Source organism: Diplodia seriata (assembly GCF_021436955.1).
Source record: "Diplodia seriata strain FDS-637 chromosome Unknown scaffold_6, whole genome shotgun sequence".
Lineage (NCBI taxonomy): Eukaryota > Fungi > Ascomycota > Dothideomycetes > Botryosphaeriales > Botryosphaeriaceae > Diplodia > Diplodia seriata.
This window is the reverse complement of record NW_027117313.1, coordinates 979,299-998,067: the sequence shown is the minus strand read 5'-3', so window position 1 is coordinate 998,067 and position 18,769 is coordinate 979,299. Positions and strand designations below refer to the sequence as shown.

General features: G+C 57.5%; 5 protein-coding genes across 5 annotated transcripts; 1 reads left to right on the top strand and 4 right to left on the bottom strand.

Moving 5' to 3' along the window:
- Positions 1-1,130: 1,130 nt before the first annotated feature.
- SLS55_006209 (uncharacterized protein) lies at positions 1,131-2,275 on the bottom strand (the record flags this gene model as incomplete). Its single annotated transcript, XM_066777641.1, has 2 exons — positions 1,131-2,090; positions 2,144-2,275. The coding sequence occupies 2 exons, from the start codon at positions 2,273-2,275 to the stop codon at positions 1,131-1,133; spliced, it is 1,092 nt and encodes a 363-aa protein (XP_066631736.1).
- A 1,275-nt stretch (positions 2,276-3,550) lies between these two features.
- On the top strand, positions 3,551-5,460 carry SLS55_006208 (uncharacterized protein; the record flags this gene model as incomplete). Its single annotated transcript, XM_066777640.1, has 4 exons — positions 3,551-3,679; positions 3,782-4,111; positions 4,215-4,507; positions 4,638-5,460. 4 exons carry the CDS (start codon positions 3,551-3,553, stop codon positions 5,458-5,460), a joined length of 1,575 nt encoding a protein of 524 aa, XP_066631735.1.
- A 672-nt stretch (positions 5,461-6,132) lies between these two features.
- SLS55_006207 (uncharacterized protein) lies at positions 6,133-7,184 on the bottom strand (the record flags this gene model as incomplete). Its single annotated transcript, XM_066777639.1, has 2 exons — positions 6,133-6,926; positions 6,980-7,184. 2 exons carry the CDS (start codon positions 7,182-7,184, stop codon positions 6,133-6,135), a joined length of 999 nt encoding a protein of 332 aa, XP_066631734.1.
- Positions 7,185-8,758: 1,574 nt separating this feature from the next.
- SLS55_006206 (uncharacterized protein) lies at positions 8,759-10,110 on the bottom strand (the record flags this gene model as incomplete). The annotated part of the gene is made up of 2 exons (XM_066777638.1): positions 8,759-9,638; positions 9,728-10,110. The coding sequence occupies 2 exons, from the start codon at positions 10,108-10,110 to the stop codon at positions 8,759-8,761; spliced, it is 1,263 nt and encodes a 420-aa protein (XP_066631733.1).
- A 2,872-nt stretch (positions 10,111-12,982) lies between these two features.
- On the bottom strand, positions 12,983-13,996 carry SLS55_006205 (uncharacterized protein; the record flags this gene model as incomplete). The annotated part of the gene is made up of 3 exons (XM_066777637.1): positions 12,983-13,092; positions 13,146-13,544; positions 13,957-13,996. The coding sequence occupies 3 exons, from the start codon at positions 13,994-13,996 to the stop codon at positions 12,983-12,985; spliced, it is 549 nt and encodes a 182-aa protein (XP_066631732.1).
- Positions 13,997-18,769: the final 4,773 nt, after the last annotated feature.

The following is an 18,769-nucleotide window of genomic DNA, read 5'->3' as shown; positions in this document are numbered from 1 at the left end:
CAATTTCTTTTTATGCTCTTTCTTCTTTTTCCCATTCTTCTGTTTCTCGCGAGGCGTTTTCAACCCAGAGATGGACGGAGCATATCGATTTTACTACCTATGATGGGATGGAATGGGGCGCCCTCTTCAACACTATTCTGGAAACGCGGTGGGAAATTCTTTTTATTGGATCAAACGTGGACCGTCGTCTACGGATGGGGGAGTCTTTTTGGATTTTCTGGAGCAGGATCATGACAATCCCATGGATCCGTAGGGAGCGCGAATCGGGGGTTGCGCTTTAGGGTGTTTCTCGGTGTAGTTCGTTGCGTGTGCTATTTCTGCTAAACGATTTTCATTATCCGGTCGGTCGCCGAGTTTGTGCGAAGTGGATGGAGGCGCACTTTAGTGACGATCTTCTTTGCCCTCCTTTCCATCGTTGGCCCGGCTTCGTGACCGTCGTTTTTGATGTCATTTGGTAGGAATAGAACATGATAGTTTTTGTCTAGTCCTTGAGTTTACCATTGAACGGTTAAATTTGCTTTCCATGGAGACTTCCTTCTTTTGTGATCGTTGTGGAAGACGAGAGTGAGTGCTGAGTCTGCTACGGGGAAAGAATATCAGTTACGAAACCATTCCTATGAAAAGGGGTGTGAGACACCATAATGAAGTACAGGACAGCGGAGGAAATACCGGCTAGAATACATCTGGCCACATCGAAACAGTCTTCATCTAAGGACATGTCGGTGACAAAAGAGATTGCCTACCCGGATCTGCCTTACAAAAAAAAAAAAAATCTCACCAAGTAGATAATTGAATACAAAACCCGGACGTAAATGTACGTTTTAAAAGCATATATTTACGTCCGGATCTTGGATTCAACTGCCTACACTAACTTAATAATGCAGTGTTTGTGTAAGGTAAACGCGGGGGTGCAATTTTTGTCACCTGCCGTGAGGAATCCTGCAAAACTCTCCGAAGGAAGTGCGCGCATCAGTCATGCCACTAAAGCGGAATACAAAGGCAAGCCATACGTATCTAAATTGAGGTATCACATCTAATAATCTCCATCTTTCTACCGCCACACGAGCCAACCCTCCCTCCAACCGAACAAATACCCATAGCGCATCGTAGAAGGATGCGGTGCATGCCCCTCACCAAAAAGGCGTCAGCATGTCGGCGTACTCTCCCAAAACACCATCCTGGCCACCGGTGAACTCAAAGTGCGCCTCGTCCAGGCCGGCGAACAGCTCCGCCAGCTTCATCCCGCGCTGGCGCTCCGCCTCGATCTCGTGCCAGGTCAACTCGCCATCGCCGCCGTCTCCCTCGCCATCGCGACGGGGCGCGAGGGCGGGCAAGACGTACGAGCCGTCCACATCCCCGTTGGCGGTAGCAGCAGCAGCAGCAGCAGCAGCAACGACGGGAGGGGGAGGAGCGCCCCCGTTGCCGTCGAGCGAGCCCAGCTCCGCGGGGCGCGGCCCGGGCAGCACGCCCGAGTTCAGCAGTGCCTGCTCGGCGGGGACGGTCCAGCGGCCCTTTTTGACGACGTACTTGGCGATACTGGTGGCGTAGACGGCGCCGCTGAGGTCTTTGCGGCGCTTCTGCCTCTCCTCTTCCTCCGTCATGTCATCGGAGTGATTGCTCTTTTGCTTGTCGCCACCACCTTTCCGCCACGGCTGCAGCGTGTACGCGGCGGGCGTGGCCACGCCGGGGCGCACGAGGTGCGAGACGAGGTACAGCCACTTGCGGTCCCAGCACAGCAGGCGGGTCCAGATCTCGAAGCGCGCGTAGGGCGCGACCTCGCGGCGGAAGTGGCAGGTGATGCCGCCGAGGGCGATGGCGAAGTTGCCCTCCTTCGGGTGCTCTCCCCCGGCGGCGTTCTTGTGCTGGGGGTCGTTTATGCGTCGGATGCCCTGGCGGAGCAGCGCGGTGACGAGGTGGGTGCGCGAGATGTCGAGGTCGGAGAAGTAGGTCGAGTTGGACTTGTGCAGGTTGTAGTCGCACTCGGCGAGCGGCGAGCGGGTCGAGGTGACGATGGGCTGGAAGAGGGCGCGTTGGGGTAGCGGCGTGGGCTGCAGGTAGAGCTGGTAGATGAGGCCGCGGAAGAGGCGGATCTGGCGGATTGGTGAGCATGGGGCCTTCGTGATGTGTGAGGGTGATTCCTTACGTGCCACATAAATGGCAGGTTTTTGAAGTTGATGATGGCCAGGAACAAGGCGATCAGCCTCCAGACTCCGCCCGGAGCGCTGATTCCCAAGACGCGCGATAGGAATGCGCGCAGGGTCGAGGAAGAGGCCATGGCTACGAGAGAGGTGCCGGCTCCTGCAATGGCTGCGATGACGGGCAGCCTTCCTACGGCTGACATGGTTATAAGAAGGACAATTGGGGTGATCGACTCGCTTCCTTGTGACTGACGTCTAGGAGCTCGGCGCAGCCATTACAGCACTGTGATGGGCGGAGATGGACGCGGTCGCGCGTGCTGGCGCGACGAGCCGAGGTCCTAGGCATCCGCTGGACGAAGATCCCCCAGCCATCGCAACAGGACCAAGAAGCACATCTTGGGCGGGAGCAGTCTAGTCAAGCGTTTTGGACAAGACAGCGAAGAGTGTTGTTGCAGCCACCAAGCCTCGCCACGACGACTTGGACCCCGCGTCCTGCCACGGCCCTTAGCATTATTACGCGACTGCCCCATGCTCCACGCACCAAGCTGCAGCTTCCTATCGACGCGTACATGCTACGTAGTTGACGCCAGATCCTCTCGCCATTGCTCTTCGGCCATGTCCGTGTCGCTTCTCATTGGGTCTCTCCGTCCCCTCCATATCTTGGAGGCCCCTGCGTGCGTCCCCGCTCAACAACCAGCTTATCTAGCTTTGCGCAAGATCAGCCCTCGAAGACGCTCATGTGGCTACAAGTTGAACATACCATCCATCAATGGCAATTCTCGTCTTAAAGGCAGTTTTCCGCTTCGCATACGGTAGCCTCTTCTCTGCAGTCCGTTTTTCTCGCTTCCTCCAGCTTCCACACCACTTTCGAAAGCGGCAGGTGGCAGATAGTCTAGACGGCTGCCAAGCTGTTCCTCTATCTCCTGCATCTTGGCCTTCCTTGGCTTCGTCCATTTCTCTATCAGCCCGCTCTATCACGCAACCGAGTTGCCTCCCCATCCTCAGCCCATGCCCGCTTCTTCTTGGCGTTTGTCCGCCCTCCGAGCTCCCGTTCGCTCCTTCAGAGACATCTCCTACCTAATGAAGCTAAAGTGCCGTTTCGTGGAATATTCCTCCACCTGTCTCTCCGCCGGCTGAGGCTCGTCTAGGCAGTGCTACCGCCGCCTATCCGTACAACTGCGCGTAACCCGGGATCTCGGGTGCATGTTTCAATCTATCCAATGCCGCCCTGATCGTTTCCAAGGTATATTTTAGCCAGGGGAAATACGGGCCGCCCATGACAAGCCTCCCAGTCCCTGTATAAAAAGCGGCCTGTTCGTGGTCTACAAGCTTCTTGCTGCTGTCGTGCGTGCGGGATTGTCAGCTGCCTCCTCCTTTGCCAGCCCTCTGCTTCCACTCGTTGTCTTCACAAGATGCGGTCTGCCTTCCGTTCTGCTGCCGCCGTCGGCGCTTTGGCGCACCTCGCCGCCGCCGCTCCCAATCCCTATGCATGGAAGCCGGCGCCCAAGCCTCGCGACGTCTGGCGTCCGGCCGTGGACTCTGTACGTGCCCCGATTCTCCTCTCCTGCATAAGTGGAAAAGACAAGAAGAGCACCGCCAGTGGCCATTCATCCAGTTTCTAACGCGCACACCTTGCTCCACAGGAGGAGCTCCAAGCCGCCATCTCGGGCGACGCGCTGCTCGGGCATGAGGAGCAGCTGCAGAGCTTCGCGTACGCCTACCCGGAGCGCAACCGCATCATGGGCGGGCAGGCGCACAACGACACGGTCACGTACATCTACGAGACGCTGACGGCCCTGGGCGACTACTACGACGTGACGCTGCAGCCGTGGTCGTCGGTCGTGCAGGTCAGCGGCGAGGCCTCCCTTGCCATCGACGGCGCCAACATCACCGACGCCTCGCTCATGGAGTACTCTTCCAGCGGCAACGTCTCCGCCCCCCTCGTGGCCGTTTCGAACTTCGGCTGTGATCAGGTGTGTATCAGTTTATCTCCACTGTCTCTGTATCCGTCCAGAAGAGAAAGTGAAGATGCATGAAATGAAGGCCACAAGAAGCTGACTGGCCGATCCAAACCAGTCGGACTACCCCTCCGAGGTCTCAGGAAACGTGGCTCTCATCTCGCGCGGTACCTGCGAATTCGGCCTCAAGTCCGTCTACGCAGGCCTCGCCGGGGCCACCGCCGCCGTCATCTACAACAACGTCGAGGGCACCCTGTCCGGTACGCTTGGCACGCCTCGCGACGAAGGTCCATACGTTCCGACCGTCGGTATCTCCAACGAGCTTGGCCTCGAGCTCGTTGACGAGATCGCCGGCGGTGCGTCGCCCGTCGCCGACGTCTACGTCTCCACCGTGATCTCGAACGCTACGACGTGAGTGAAAGTCCTTCCTTACACCCCCTTCCGAGGAAAATGGAGAGTGGGACAAACATACATAGAACAGAGAAAGGGACAGAAATCAAAGCAAAAGAAAACAACACTAACCCCCCTCCTCCAACAACAGCTACAACGTCCTCGCCCAAACCCGGGGCGGCGACCAAAACAACACGCTCATCCTCTCCGGCCACTCCGACTCGGTCGCCGCGGGTCCGGGCATCAACGACGACGGCAGCGGCAGCACCGGCATCCTCGAGGTCGCGCTCCAGCTCTCCAACTACACGACGACCAACTCGGTCCGCTTCGCGTGGTGGTCGGGCGAGGAGGAGGGCCTGCTCGGCTCGACCTACTACGTCGAGACGCTGCCGGCCGCGGAGCTGGCCAAGCTGCGCCTGATGCTCGACTTCGACATGATCGCCTCGCCCAACTACATCTACGCCGTCTACGACGGCGACGGCTCCGCCTACAACATCTCCGGACCCGCCGGCTCCGCCGAGGCCGAGGCCCTCTTCGTCGACTACTACGCCGCGCACGGCGTCGGCAGCGTCGCCGCCGAGTTCGACGGCCGCTCCGACTACGGGCCCTTCCTCGACGCCGGCGTCGCCTGCGGCGGCGTCTTCACCGGCGCCGAGGGCATCAAGACGGCCGAGGAAGCGGCTCTGTTCGGCGGCGAGGCCGGCGTCGCCTACGACGTCAACTACCACGGCGCCGGCGACACGACGGCCAACCTGAACATGACGGCCTTCGTCCTCAACACGAAGGCCATCGCGCACGCCGTCGCCACGTACGCGACGAGCTTCGACAGCTTGAACCAGGGCGCCGCCGTGGCGCGCAGGGGCGTGCAGTGGCGGAAGCCGGTGCTGGAGGGCAAGCGGGGCGAGGCGCCGAGGGTGGCCCGGAGCAAGCGGAATGCGTTCAAGAGCAAGAAGACTGGGAAGATGTTCGGTTAAAAAGAAATGAAAAAAGGGGTGTGTGGAGAGGTTTTCAGGGCCTTGGACTTTTTAGTGCTGTAGATTGTGTAGGGTCCGTAGTGAATTTGCAGGCACTTAAAACAGAAAAGCACTCGGTGAAAGGCCGCATTTGACATTTCGAATCTCTATGTAACGTGACGCAGGCCTTACACTCACTCTTCTTGGAGAACGGATCCACATGTCCGGGATGGTCGTCATTTGCTTGCTGATGAAAACCCGCCCCTGCGGACTCTCTGCTTTTTTGCAAACCAAGTGACTATACACTTAGCCAAGCCGATCGGGAGAGGCCCAAGGCCGCTTTGGTTGCATCTTAACTCCTTCGTAAATTTGCGGGAAAGGAGTAGTGCGGCGCAGCTTCAACTTCAACGTTCTCGAATCTTGCCGGTTGTTTGGCCAATGGAACTACATCTCAACGGCATGTAGAGTAGCTCTAGCTCGTACCGCGCATCAAGTTAAGCGAGCATGGTTTGGAACGCGAACGTTGTGAGCGGTGCCGAGAAGTAGATGGGCAGCTGTGCCTGTACTTTGAGTCCGGTCCGTTGTGCTGAAGAAGCTTGCTGGTGGCGTGAAGCTTGGGGTCATTTCCTCAGCGGTGATCGTGTCAATTCCTCGCACTGTTTGAAAGATGTCCAAGCCAAGTTCGGCTCAGGCTCAAAAGACTTCCTCAGTGACGCGCTTGCCGAACCAGTTGGACAGCTCGTCACCCTGGTCATCCTGCAGGCCGGAGAAGTACGAGGAGATGTTTTGCCCCTCATCCTCCTCCACCGGCCAATCGACCTTGAGCCCGCTCTTCTTGTCCTCCAGCATGTCCTTCGCCGTGCCCCAGCTAAAGCGGCACTCGGCGCCCCAGCCGAAGAAGGGATCCATATTGCGCTTCAACCAGCCTGAGCACCTCGCATCGGACGGGTACCCCGAGCCCCATCCGTCCGCCGCAACCGTCTCGTCGGTGCTCGAAGCGTACGTCTCGTAGCAAACGTCCAGCGCGGCGTCCCTCGTGACCTTGGCGCAGACGGAGGCGGCAGACACGCAGGGGTAAAGGGAGTCGGCCTTCTTGGCCACGGTGATCTGGACGATGGGGAAGATGCGCTCGAGCTTGCGCTGGTAGGCGGCGGGCTGTCCGATGGTGTCGATGTAGATTTCCTTCACGTTGACGCCTTGGGCGAAGACGCACTTGATCAGCTCGATGGTGGCGTCCATGGCCTGAGCGTTGAGGTTGTACGTGCCGCCCGCCTTGAGCATGCCCGCCGAGATGTCGCGCGCCGACATGACTTTGGTTGCCCAGCCGCAGCTGCGGTGCAGGTCTGTGTCCGCCGTGCACAGCTTCTCCATCAGGGCAGAGCGCACCGCCGGCGTAAGGACTTTGGAGTCGTCGAAGTGGTGCGTCTCGGCCAGCAGCGAGCGGTGGTCGGAGAGCGGCAGGTATAGAAGCGCGTATACCATGGGACCTGTGGGTGTCAGATACGGCTCCGAGATATGTCTGGGTAAGTTTTGAGATTACCGAGAACGGGACCTCTGCCAGCCTCATCGACGCCAAGCACGCACTCGGTGGTCATGTCGTTGGAAATAACCTCCGGGATGGGAGAGTAGTGGGCGTAGGAAGCACCCTTCAGAATATCCTCCGTCTTGATTGAAGGTGCCCGGAAGACATCGTCGGCTGGAGTCTCTTGCGCAACGTCCTGCACGTCAACCATAGGCTCGTCCATTGTTTTTTGCGGCGTAATTGGATTGAGTGCTGTCGATGGGTGTTGCTGTGAGGACTGAAGCTGGAGCGCGTCAGGAAGACGCGACGGAACGCGAATCCAGGGCCGCGGGCACCAGCCACTCTGCACCGCCTCCAAACGCCCAGCCACACAGCCCCCATATCACTACCCCACCATCACCACCATTTTCCCAGAACGAACATAGCCCTGGAGCCATACCGCCCTTTCTGCCTCAGCCAAGCACAGTCCTTCCACCATGGCCCAACTAGCCTTAATAATTCTTGATTGGCATACTGGGCTCGCACGTACAGTCAGCCCCCACCCCAAGCTTCCGCCAATTGCCTCCACTGCAGCACTGGTCCCACAGCCAAAAAGCTTGCTTCGCCAAATCGCCAAGCGCGCCTTGCCCAGAAAAGGAGAGACACTTCGAGCAAATCACAGCCCACGTCATACTGCACGACCACGTCCTTGCTTTTGTCTTCGTCATCCTCCATCTATAAAGCTCTCTGCCCGCTTCGCCAGACTTCTTGCTAGTAATCCTCCTAACAACACTCCACGCCCAATAAAACCGCCTCCCTCCCTCGCTCCTACAGTACAAACCACAACGAAAAACGACGGGGAGAATATCAAGCTTCACGACCAGCACCATGCCATCAATCACCACCACCACCCGCACGACCCTCCTCACGACCCTCCTCGCCATCCTCTTCATCAGTCAAATCCTCCTTCCCTTCGTGGCCGCCGACCCCGTCCCAGTCCCCGCGCCCGAAGCCGGGCCTGAGCCGGCACCTGCACCCGAGCCCGAACCGAAGAAAGGTGGTGGCGGCGCCGTTGCCGGCAGCCACAACAACGGTGGAGGTGCACCGATGGACGGCGCGGTGGTGATGATGATGGCGGTCGGGACGAGCGTCTTTACGGTTCTTGCGTCGAGGTTGTTTTGAAGCGTGGAGTGGGAGTGGAGAGAGTGAAGAGAGTAAGGTGCGACAAGAAAACAAAAAAAGATGACGGAGTAGTAGTGAGCAGGAAAGGAAAGATGAGGGGGTGTTGGCTGACGCCCCTTTACTGTAATGTCAATAATGAAATATGATGTGGACCGCCTCTCAAATCGAATGTACCTTGTCAACTGTGGTTGATGCATTTGTGCACAATAAACGAGCACCAGTGGAGGTGGAGAGTGTTGGGAACCTTTCTTCGACGACTGGAGGCCATTGAAAGCGAATATTTTTATTACATCATGCACATGGCGGAGAAGACGTTTGAGCACAAGAGTTTGTTTCGATTTCAATTAAATTGGGCGATGCGATAATCTCATATCGTTTATTACCAAATACACGTTCAAAATACCAACGAACTCGTACAGCATCACCGTATCCTCCATCTTCCAACTTTCCCTCCGACCGAAGCTATACCCACTGAAATGTATACACAAGAATCGAAAGAACTTCGACCACCACCCCTCAAACCAACCCGATAGCACCAAGCACAGCTGCAACCCAAGCACCACCCACGGCCAGCGCCGCAGCCCCTGACCGCCTCACTTCCCCCTCATCCGTCATCACCGCATCCCTCATTAACCCTCAAGAAGAATACGACGTCGCCTCCGGGCAGCCAACGTCGCTGCACAAGCTCGCATACGCCTGGTTCGGGACGAACGTCTTGAGCGGCGAGCTCCTGCTCAACACCTGACCGCTGGCATCCAGCGCCTCGACGGCAACGTACTGGCTGAACCCTTGCACGCTGAACGCCGTCTCGAAGCCCTCCTTGTCCTTGGTCCCGAGCGCCTGCGTGACGGCGTTTGCGGAGTCGCCGCCGAAGAAGCGCCAGCTGGCGGCCTCCGTCGCGCCGTTCCACGACACGAAGACGGCCGTGGACGCGGCGTCGGTGGCGTTGCGGGCGAACGAGTACACGGCGGGCTCCGTCTTGGGCGTCGACGTCCAGTTGAAGGTCCACGCGCGGTAGTTCATGACCGGGTACGCGCCCCACGTGGCGTACAGCAGCGGCGTGCCGTCCGCGGCGTGCTCCGACAGCGCGTCGATGCTGCCCCAGCCGTTGAAGAAGTTGCCGTTGGCCAGCAGCTGCGTGTTGCCCTGCGACGACGACAGAATGCCGCCCGCCTCCGCCGGAGCAGTGATGCGCGTGAGCATCGTCGCCTTGTTGGTCGTGTGGTCGAGCGCCACGACCATGGCCGATGACTCGGGCGACGTCGTGTTGAAGCCGTTGGACGCATTGTCGTAGAGCGAGAGCACCGTGTGCGTCGTGTTCTCCGACACGAAGCGCGCGTCGTGCTGGTAGGAGAAGTTGAAGTTGGTGCAGTCGAAGTCGGTGTAGGCGCCGCCGGCGCTGAGCGTCCAGATGATGCTGCCGTCAGTGCTGTTGAGGTTGTAGAGGGAAGAGACGCTGCGGGCTGAGATCAAGTAGGTGTCCGAGTACGAAGACTTGTCAACCGAGTTGATGTGGCTGTGAGATTTCCAGTTAGCAAGCATATCTGCTGCGATCTGCTGCATCTGAAGCAACAAGAAACATTCCAAATCATGGTAAATACGTACAACCAATCCCAGGGCGAGCTAGGCGAAAGACCCGTGCCAGAAGTATCCGAAGCGTTCGGCAGCACATACGAAGCATTCAACGGCACGTGGTCAATGGCACGCCACTCGAAGAGCACATTGCCGGTGTCGACCTCAATTTCCTGGAAAGTGCCATCCTGGAGGTATCCAACGCCGGTAGTGATGCCGAAGTCGGCCAAGTCGTACGGAATCGTCATGTACGCAGTGACCAGCGCAGACGCCCCGTCGTTGATCATGTTGAACTCGTGCATGTCCACAGACGGCACGCCGCTGCCGCCAACCTCGATGGATTTGACGATGCTGTAGGACTTGTCAAGAATCAATCCATGACCGCGGGCGTAACCCTTCATCTGGTTGCCCTGCATGAAGCACAGGTGATCCTCGCCATTGTACGTGCAGACCTGCACATCGTGGGAGGTCTCGGGCCCGGCAAAGCCAAAGCCGGACCAAACAAGGTTCTGTTCGCGGTCTTAGCACACTGCCCCGGATTGCGTGCTCGGGAGATCATCAGGCACTGACGCAAGACTTATCGTAAATGTATGGGCCGGACTGCGTGGCTCCGTATGGCGCAATGAAGATGTAACCTTAACGCTTAAGCTTAGCTGAAGAGTCGATCATTGTGGGGATGGGAGTGCGTACCTGGGGAGACGCCGTCTTCGCGGATCACGCAGTCGAGAGCGGGAGGCGTCAAGTCCGGGCGCTGTGAGAAGGTTAGCGTCAGCCCTAACGTCTGAACTAGCAACGTCTCAATGAAGCCGTACAGAATAGAAAGTCGACAGTGGTTCGGTAGTATTGTCCTGGGCGGCCGTCAAGGCGAAAAAGGAAAAGGCCAGAGCGGCGAGAGCATTGCGCGCTCTAGGCGCATTGGCGGAGGCGAGCATGGCTCAAGACCAAGACCAAATGATGAAGAGAGAAGCACGTCAAAGAGCGAGCGGATGGCGACAGAGACCAAAAGGAGCGAATGCAGGGTAGCAGCGAGCCTGGGCGTTCTGCCGGTTTTAACGAGCAGAAGCAGAAATAACGATCCGCGGCGGCAGGCATAAAAGCAGACAGCTATATGGAGAAAGCCCGCAAGCCGGATCAGCAAGGCAGGCAATCGCCCACATCATTGCCTGTTGGTCGAAACGCCGATTCCGCTGAGGTCCGTCATCGGCAGTGCCTGGCTGCAATCAGGGCGCGAACACAGGGGCACAGATCCTCTTCGGTCCGCATCGGGAAGGCGATGGCGCCGAGCCAACCGTGTAGCTTCGCAGATGGCAGTGGCGCCCGGGGCTGACGGCAGAAGGCTTACTTCACAGCGCTTGATTGCGCGTTTCATGGGTAGTGGCGACGGGTGTGAATATGATGGGGAGACCTTGATAGCGGCGGTGGCAGGACCCGGTTACTCTTCCCAGTCCCGCCGAGCGCTGCGCCTGGAGATGCCAGGGGGGTGGCCCAGGTTGCGGGTAAAGTGCAGCGATTCGTGAGCAGTTTAAGGCAGGTCGGGCGTGCGTTTCGAATCTTCGTCGGCCTTAAAAGTGTTGATCGTCATGGCCGGACTACCGTTTCGGAATAAGGTGACACGCGGCGGACTTGCCGGCAAACAAGCCAGAGGCCAAATAAAGCCACTTAGAGTTTGCTTGTTTCATGTACCATCGAACTTTGTTCCATCGTTCGCTTTCCTGGCAATGGACAACTCGATTGCCGTCCACGTCTCCGCCGTCAGCAGTAGCTGTCAGCTGCATCCTACGAATCCCACGGGAGCGCAGGGTGACGCGTTACCGATGGACGGCACACGCAATCGCCGCTGGCTCTTGCTGCGGATGCCACGATGGGGTGCTGCTCTAGGACGCATCATCTCCAGCCCGAATTGGGAAACTCGAACGGACGTGGCGAGCCGTGTGGTGGTAATCAACAGGTGACAATTCGCCAGTGTTGTCTGCAAACATAAGGTGGGCGGAACGAATACTGTCGGCGCCAACGGGTTGACGATTGATGCCAGCTAGCGTCGCCGTTGGAGAAAGACGCCGTCGAGGCGTAGACGTTACCGTGCGAAGTACACTAGCTCGCCTATAACGAAGCTAATCCGATTGAGACCCCGCGTGTAACAACATCTGCCTATTATTGAGGGACCTTCGCATCTCCTTTGGATGTGGGCGTGTTTGTCCGGTGATATCATGGGGCGATGTCTGTGTGTACTGTGCCGCCCGACGAACCAGGCTCCCCTGCTGGGTGCCGGGGTGGTTGTGACCGTGGATGTGATGACGGCAGCCTGGCCTGGCATACCCCTCTTCGTCCCTCCGCGGGGCGTAGGTCGATGCGCCCGCATCCAGCGGAGTCTGCCCTGTGCGATTGAAGGCCACCAGCAAGCGAGCCGGAAGCTTACCGCTTGTGATCTGCCAGGCGTACTGACCGGACGTCCACGGCGTTCGTAGGCTTATCGTCGCGGTCAGCAGCTGTCTGGTCTGCCGCGCTGGCAAACCCCCGTCGCCCAAGCGACACGTGCAGCTATAAGCATACCGGCGATTGATAAGTTGACCGGTCGACGATCGACAACCCACCACTGGGATCTGTCGCCTTCCTTAGGATCGGAAAACGGCCGATGGCCCGAAGCGAAAGGAGTCATGCGATGCTGGACGAGAGGGTGTTGGGAGGACAGCGAAGGGGCGCGATCACCGCTAAAGCCCAACAGCGCCCCACGTGTTGCGCCAACATGGTGCTTTTCTCGTCATCGCAGTTAGCTCGCACACGTATAAAAGCCCATCGGCTGCCCACTCGCGCACGCTGGCCTGGTCTTCAGCTTATCATCGTTGTTCAACTGCTTCTTTTTGTAACTAGGAAAAATGACGCCTAGTCGCCCATGCTCGCTGCTATCCGCAAGATGAGTGTCTCCAGACCTCCAACAAAACCTGCACCCGTAGGCGCTCATCTCGAATAAGTAATCCTTTTTTTCCCCGACCATCGTTTTTTGTCCTTGTCCCGGAGTTCCAATCTGTCTCTGGATCGTTGATCCACCGTCGCAGCAATGATGATTAAAAGGAAAAAGAAAAACTCGCTCATGCTGCTCGTAAGGCAGAGGCCATGCAAAGAGCTGACGATCCATGGCTGGAAGATCTTACAAGAAAGAGAAGGAAAGGGTCGTAATCATGAATGCAGCTCCACTTCGCCAAACGAAGCTCGCCACCGTCGAATCCAACTACGTCGCCACCCTTTCTCGGCAGCCAGCCTCAAGCTTGCGCCATCAAGGAGATGGCTTGCTTAGTTGGGGCAGGCAGCCTGGACGTGGCCGGGCTGCTTGCACTTGTAGCAAACACGCTCGTTGGACGTCTCAGACGGGCAGTCCCTGGACAGGTGGCCGACCTCGCCGCCTACGGTACAGTTAGCACGGGTGCGTCTTGTGTTCCATGGAAGGGGAGCTTACAGTTGTAGCACTTCTGGCCCTGGGTGCAGTCACGAGACATGTGACCGTAGCCACCGCAAGAGTAGCAGGTCTGACCGCGAGGACCACCGAAGTTGCCACCGCCGGCACCGCCGCCGTAGCCACCGCCGAAACCGCCGCCGCCGGCACCGTACGTGTTGCAGTTACGGGCAATGTGGCCGACCTTGCCGCACTTGTAGCACTCCTGGCCAGCACCCATACCGGGAGCGCCGCCCTCGGGGCACTCGCGGGAAAGGTGACCGACCTTGCCGCAGCGGTAGCAAGGCTTCTCAGCCTGGGGCTGAGGGCACTCCCTGCTCAGGTGGCCCTGCTCGCCGCAGTTGTAGCAGGTGGGGTTGCCCTTGGTGGGGCAGTCCCTGGCCTGGTGGGTGGTATCGCCGCCTTCTCCTCGATTAGCTCAGACTCCCCTCGGCTTTTGGCGCAGAGCGATGAAACAGGCCCAACATTGAAGCATTGCGGGCCTGGGGGCGCGACAACCAGACAACGTAGACAAGCAGAGGACAAATACACAGGGTGGGAGAGGTGGCGGTTCACAAAAGGTCACATCGCGGTGCGGTGGTCTTGGTCGGTCGCCGTGCGCCAGCGCCGCAGTGCTGGGCGTGCGTGCGGTACTCGACCAAGACTGCTCGTTGTGGGCGTCGCAAGGACTCCACTCGGATCTACAGCTCAACGAACCGTCCCCGCTGTGTGTGAGAGCTTAATGCGAATTTTGTATGGAGTGTGTGCGAGAGGCAGGCATGCGGAGCGGCACCGCTGGTGTCGCGTGTGCGCTAGAGGAAAGGGCAGGACGTACAGTTGTAGCAGCCACGGGCGGGGGGAGCGGAGAAATCCATGGTGAGGTAGGTGGTGGGTTGTGAGGTTGGAAGTCTGGGCGGCGTCAGTGAGGCGGACAGTGGGGGGCCGGTGGGCAGCAGCAGGGCGCTGAGCAGGCGTACCAAAGGGTTGGACTTGGGTCGGTAAAGAGGACAAGATGTTGTTAATGCAGGAAGACGTGTGTCGTGCACAGAAGTGGACCTTGAGGCGATTGAGGGCAGTCGGGTGCTTTATAAAGGCTGGAGGCAGAGAGGCGAAAACAAGAACGGTGGGTGCGATGCGCTAGCGCCCCGCGGGTACGGAAAGACGTCGGGCCTTTAGCGAGTAGTATCAGTCTTCGGTTTGCACACCCAAAAGAAACGGCAGCGCCGTGTGCGCAGCTGCGAGAGTGTTTGATGTAGACAGGCTTTGGCTCACCTTCGATCCGCTGCTGGTTGGTGGAGTCTCGGATTCGCCAGATCTGCCCACCCCGCCGCAAGCTTTGATGCCCGCGCAGCAAGTGGATCCGTCCGCTCGAGCAAATGTTGTGCAGGGCTTGCGCACTGGCGGTTGAGGCTCGTGACAGTGAGGGTCGCACAGCAGCTGTCAGCCCCGTTGAATGCACGTGCCGAGGGTTTGCCACCGCCAGAAATTTCGTCCGGTGAAGCTACGGCGCGATCACCAGATTACGTAGGGCCAGTCCACCAGAGGGGCGAGAGGGAGCGCGCTGCTGCTGCGTGAAGGGCCGATACTGCTGTAGGAAATCAAAGGTCCTTTGCGACCCTACGGCGCGACGAGGGCTCGATCGAGAGGGTCCAGATGTTGTTGCGAGTTAGATAAGGAGCGGCCAAGGCGCACGAAACACACCCAATATGGCCAGGGAAGAGTAGACACTGTCGCACACGCGTTTCCTTTCGCGCTGCTCACGAAAACTGTGCGTTGCACTGTCGGGAGGCGCTTGCTTTGCCGTCGATCGAGTGCTGGATCCTAGGAGCGTACGGTTTGTGGTGTCCCCGGTGTGATCTAGGGTTACTGCACTGGCTACGATGTCTTCGGATACTCCAAAGTCGAATACGGGTTTCGACGCATCTCAACACGACTCACTGCCTTGGAAAGGCCATCTTCTTCACAAGAGAGCGGCTTGCAAGGCCGCAGACGCACTCATTGTCCTGCCAACCTGGAGGCTTCCTCTCTAGGTGAAATCATACACAACTAACGCTTGACTCCCCTCGCTCCGTTCTCGCAACACAATCACTTTCTCCTCATCAAATCCAATCCAGCCTTTTGTGACTGTGGTCTCATCAAGGCTCGGCTGCGAGGCGAGTTCCATGCCAGGTCTCTGGGGGGCGTTATCGTCAGAGGGATGATCCAAGTCCGAGCCGAGAGGAGTCCTTTTTTCGGGTCGGATCCGGATACTCAGCTCTCCAGCAGGATTGCGCTTCCTAATCGCAGATGGAATCATGCCTCCTTCTAGTTCCCAGACGCGCAATTCATCGCCGCGTGAACTGACCGACACTGCCTTTCCTCTGCCTCCAACGTATGCCCCCGAAACCGATGACGTGTGACCCCATAATCTTGTGCCCGGCCCGATATTCAACGAGGACGTTGTGGAGGTAACCATGTAGAGTGTAAGAGTGTTGTCTGGGTGCGAGCTGAGGAGATAGGGATGCGAGTACGAAAGGGAAGTCGGCTTGGAACATATCGCGACAGACGCCACCGGTGTGCCTGGATCCGAACGTCCACCGGGGGAAGACGGTAGGCTCAAGTTTGAAGATAGCGATTGGAAGCCCGGCTGGTCGGCTGACGCAAGCCGTGAATCTAGGAGCTTTCCTTCCGGAGTAATGTGCATCTCCTGGATACCAACGGTCCACCCCGAGAAATATGTGGGTAAAGCATATGCGATAGACGCCACCATACTCTGCGAGGAATGTCGGATAGAGAGCGATAACGGTGGCCAAACGGTATGTGATCTCAGCGAGTATAGTAACCGAGGTGGGTCCAGGATATCTTGCATCCGTCCACCTTGCGACTCCTTTGGAAATCTGTAGAGTGATAATAGCTGCATGCCAGTCATGGTCAATATATAAGGAAAAGCAAATGCAAGAGCTGAGAGCATGCCATTGGACGATGCGGGGTGGTTGTATAGAAGAGTGAACATCATGCTGCTTTCAGTTAGTTGATAGATCGAGAAGCTCCCATCCTCAAACCCCACACCAACACGCTGACGAGAGGGATTTCTTTGGTCTGTATCAACGGTCAGGGACGTCGGTGCAGGATGTGCGCAGTCGCTATCTTGCGCCAAAGAACTGCTCGCGAGGAGACTCCGGTCCTTCTGGGTTGACCAGGCGCGCAATCCGGAAACTGCATCTGCAGTATAAATTGTGCCGTCGTGCAGGTGCACCAAAATGGGAGGCACGGGCGGCGCCTCCGTCAGCGGTATCTCATCCACATCACAACTCCCGCGCGACCAGTTGTGGCGAAGTCTGTATTGTCTCTTCCAGTTGGTTTCCTTGCCCTGTTTCACCAAGTTTGCTTCGTCAAGCCACTTCGAAAGCTTGGAGGAGAAATGAAGGTGGTCGGGTGTGTTCGCATCCTTTAGCCCGGGTAATCTTGATGCGCGAGGTCGGACGAAACGGTTGTAATAGGCAGCTTTCCATAGTTGATGGTCGCTGGCGACCGCATTTAATCGTTTCGACACTCTAGTGAGATGTCAGAGCCTTTGTCTCCCGCAGGTGTGGGACAATGCTTACCTCTGGCATATATTCAACGTAGTGACGGGTACGTATGAAAGGATGCGCAAGAGTAGCTCATCACTCAACTGTGATAGCTTGTCAGAGACGAGACCTTTCGTGCGCTTGGCTGGAGGCAGCGCATCCTGGTTGCTATCTTGCGTGCGACGCTTGGGCATAGTACGACGGAGCAGTTGCACGCGCAAGCGTTGAAGGAGGAGGCGGAAGTGATGTCGGGGTTCGCGGCAAGCGCGAGTCGGCTCGTTATCGATTGCGATAATGAGGCGGAATGGAGCGCACGTGCAGCGCGTCACCACGGTGGCGTTCCGACGCGCCTACCTAGCCTCCAGGCAGACACGCGTAGTGCATCCTTCTTGAGGTGGCCACCAGCTGGTCGCCCCAGCTCTCCTGGCAAACACTACTCAGCGTCGTTCCGCACTGCACCTCCTTTCGCTTTTCATCGCATTTGAAGCCGCACCGCAGCTGCAACCGCGAGCCTGACGCGTAGTGACGCGTTCACATTCCTATCCTAGTCATGCAGGAGCAGCAAGATGGAGCTGCCTTGCAATGGCCCGAGGTAGATGATACCGACGGCGCGATCGAGAGACACTCTGCGGTTCTTCAGCACAACATCAGGGCCAACAATATCCGCCGTATGTCCTCTTGCGTTCCTTGCCCGTGCTTTGCTGACCAAGCTCAGATCAAAACGAAAAGCGAGCACTAGAACGGAACAATACAAAGCTGCTCGTCCGCATCGAGGACTTAGAACGAGAACATGAAGAGCTGAGGCGACAACTCGAAGCCACCATCCAGACTTCAGCGTCTGCTGCACCCCAACTCGAGCCTGCGTCGAGAGCCAACACGAACGCTCCTCCACGTAGTTCCACGACGACGGTTCCCACCCAAGAGGCAACAGTCCCTCTCCATGAACACAAGGAGCTCCAGCGCATGTACAATGTTGTCCTCAGGGAAAACGATGAGCTGAGAATAAACTCGGAAAAGCTGGCTAAGCAGCATGACTCGATGAAAGCTCGGGTTAAGGATTGGAGCAGATGGGCTTCAAGGGAGCGCGAAAGGCGGCGTAAGGGGCGTCAAGAAAATGCAACAGGAAAGTCGTTCAAAAGCTCTCTCGTCGACATGGACAGACCGCCAACACCCATGAGCATTGCATCGCCATCTCTGACGGCGCAACCTACACCTGAACCTGGCCTGAGATTGGGAGATATGCATAAAAAAATCGTCGAAGAGGCGTTCCAGTTTCTCGAGCACCATAATAGCCCTCTGAAGGCAACCTCAGCTGCTGCAGATCTGCCTGAAATTATTTCGTCTGATGGCCATTTACTTCAAGACGACGAGCTTCCTCGGACACACCATGTCGCTGAAATACCTGCGGCACCTGCGCAACAACAGCAACATGTGGAAACATCGTCTGAACCAAAAAAGTTGCAGTCTAGTCAGCAAAATCACACTGGAGCATCGTCGCACTCTCGCGATGGCTCTGAGAAACTTACCTCCAGCCAAACAACTCAGGATGTCGATGACGGTCACGAGAACGTGCAGGACGCAGAAAGACATGCTGATCAGCATTATCCTTCTGATGACGAGCCAACAATCGTCTCCGAAAGATCCTTGAAACGGAAGCATCCAAGCAATGTCCAAGTGTTTCAAGATTCTCCAGGACGACATTCAGACGCACCTTCTCAGGTCAAAGCGGAACCTCCTGAGACACAAACCACGGCACCGACTGTCCCCGCTCTGCTCAACAGAGTCAGTACGCTTGATCTTGATGTTATGGGTATTCAGATACAGACACCACGGAAGCGTCGCCGCATGCAGGATGCCATTCGCAATTCGCAGCTGCAGAGTGAAGTATGGACGAAGTCTCGCCCAGCGCTACTTCGTAAACGGTCGTCAAGCCTGCCCGTAGACTTTCATCAGGAGACGGACTCTGTCGGGGAGGTCAAACCAGAGGCGCAGGACGAGAACGTTATCTTTGAAGTCCCTGATTCAGATCCGAGCCCTACAGCTGAAGATCAGAATGACCCACTGGAGTTTGAGAAGGCTATCTTGACGAGAAGCCCAGAC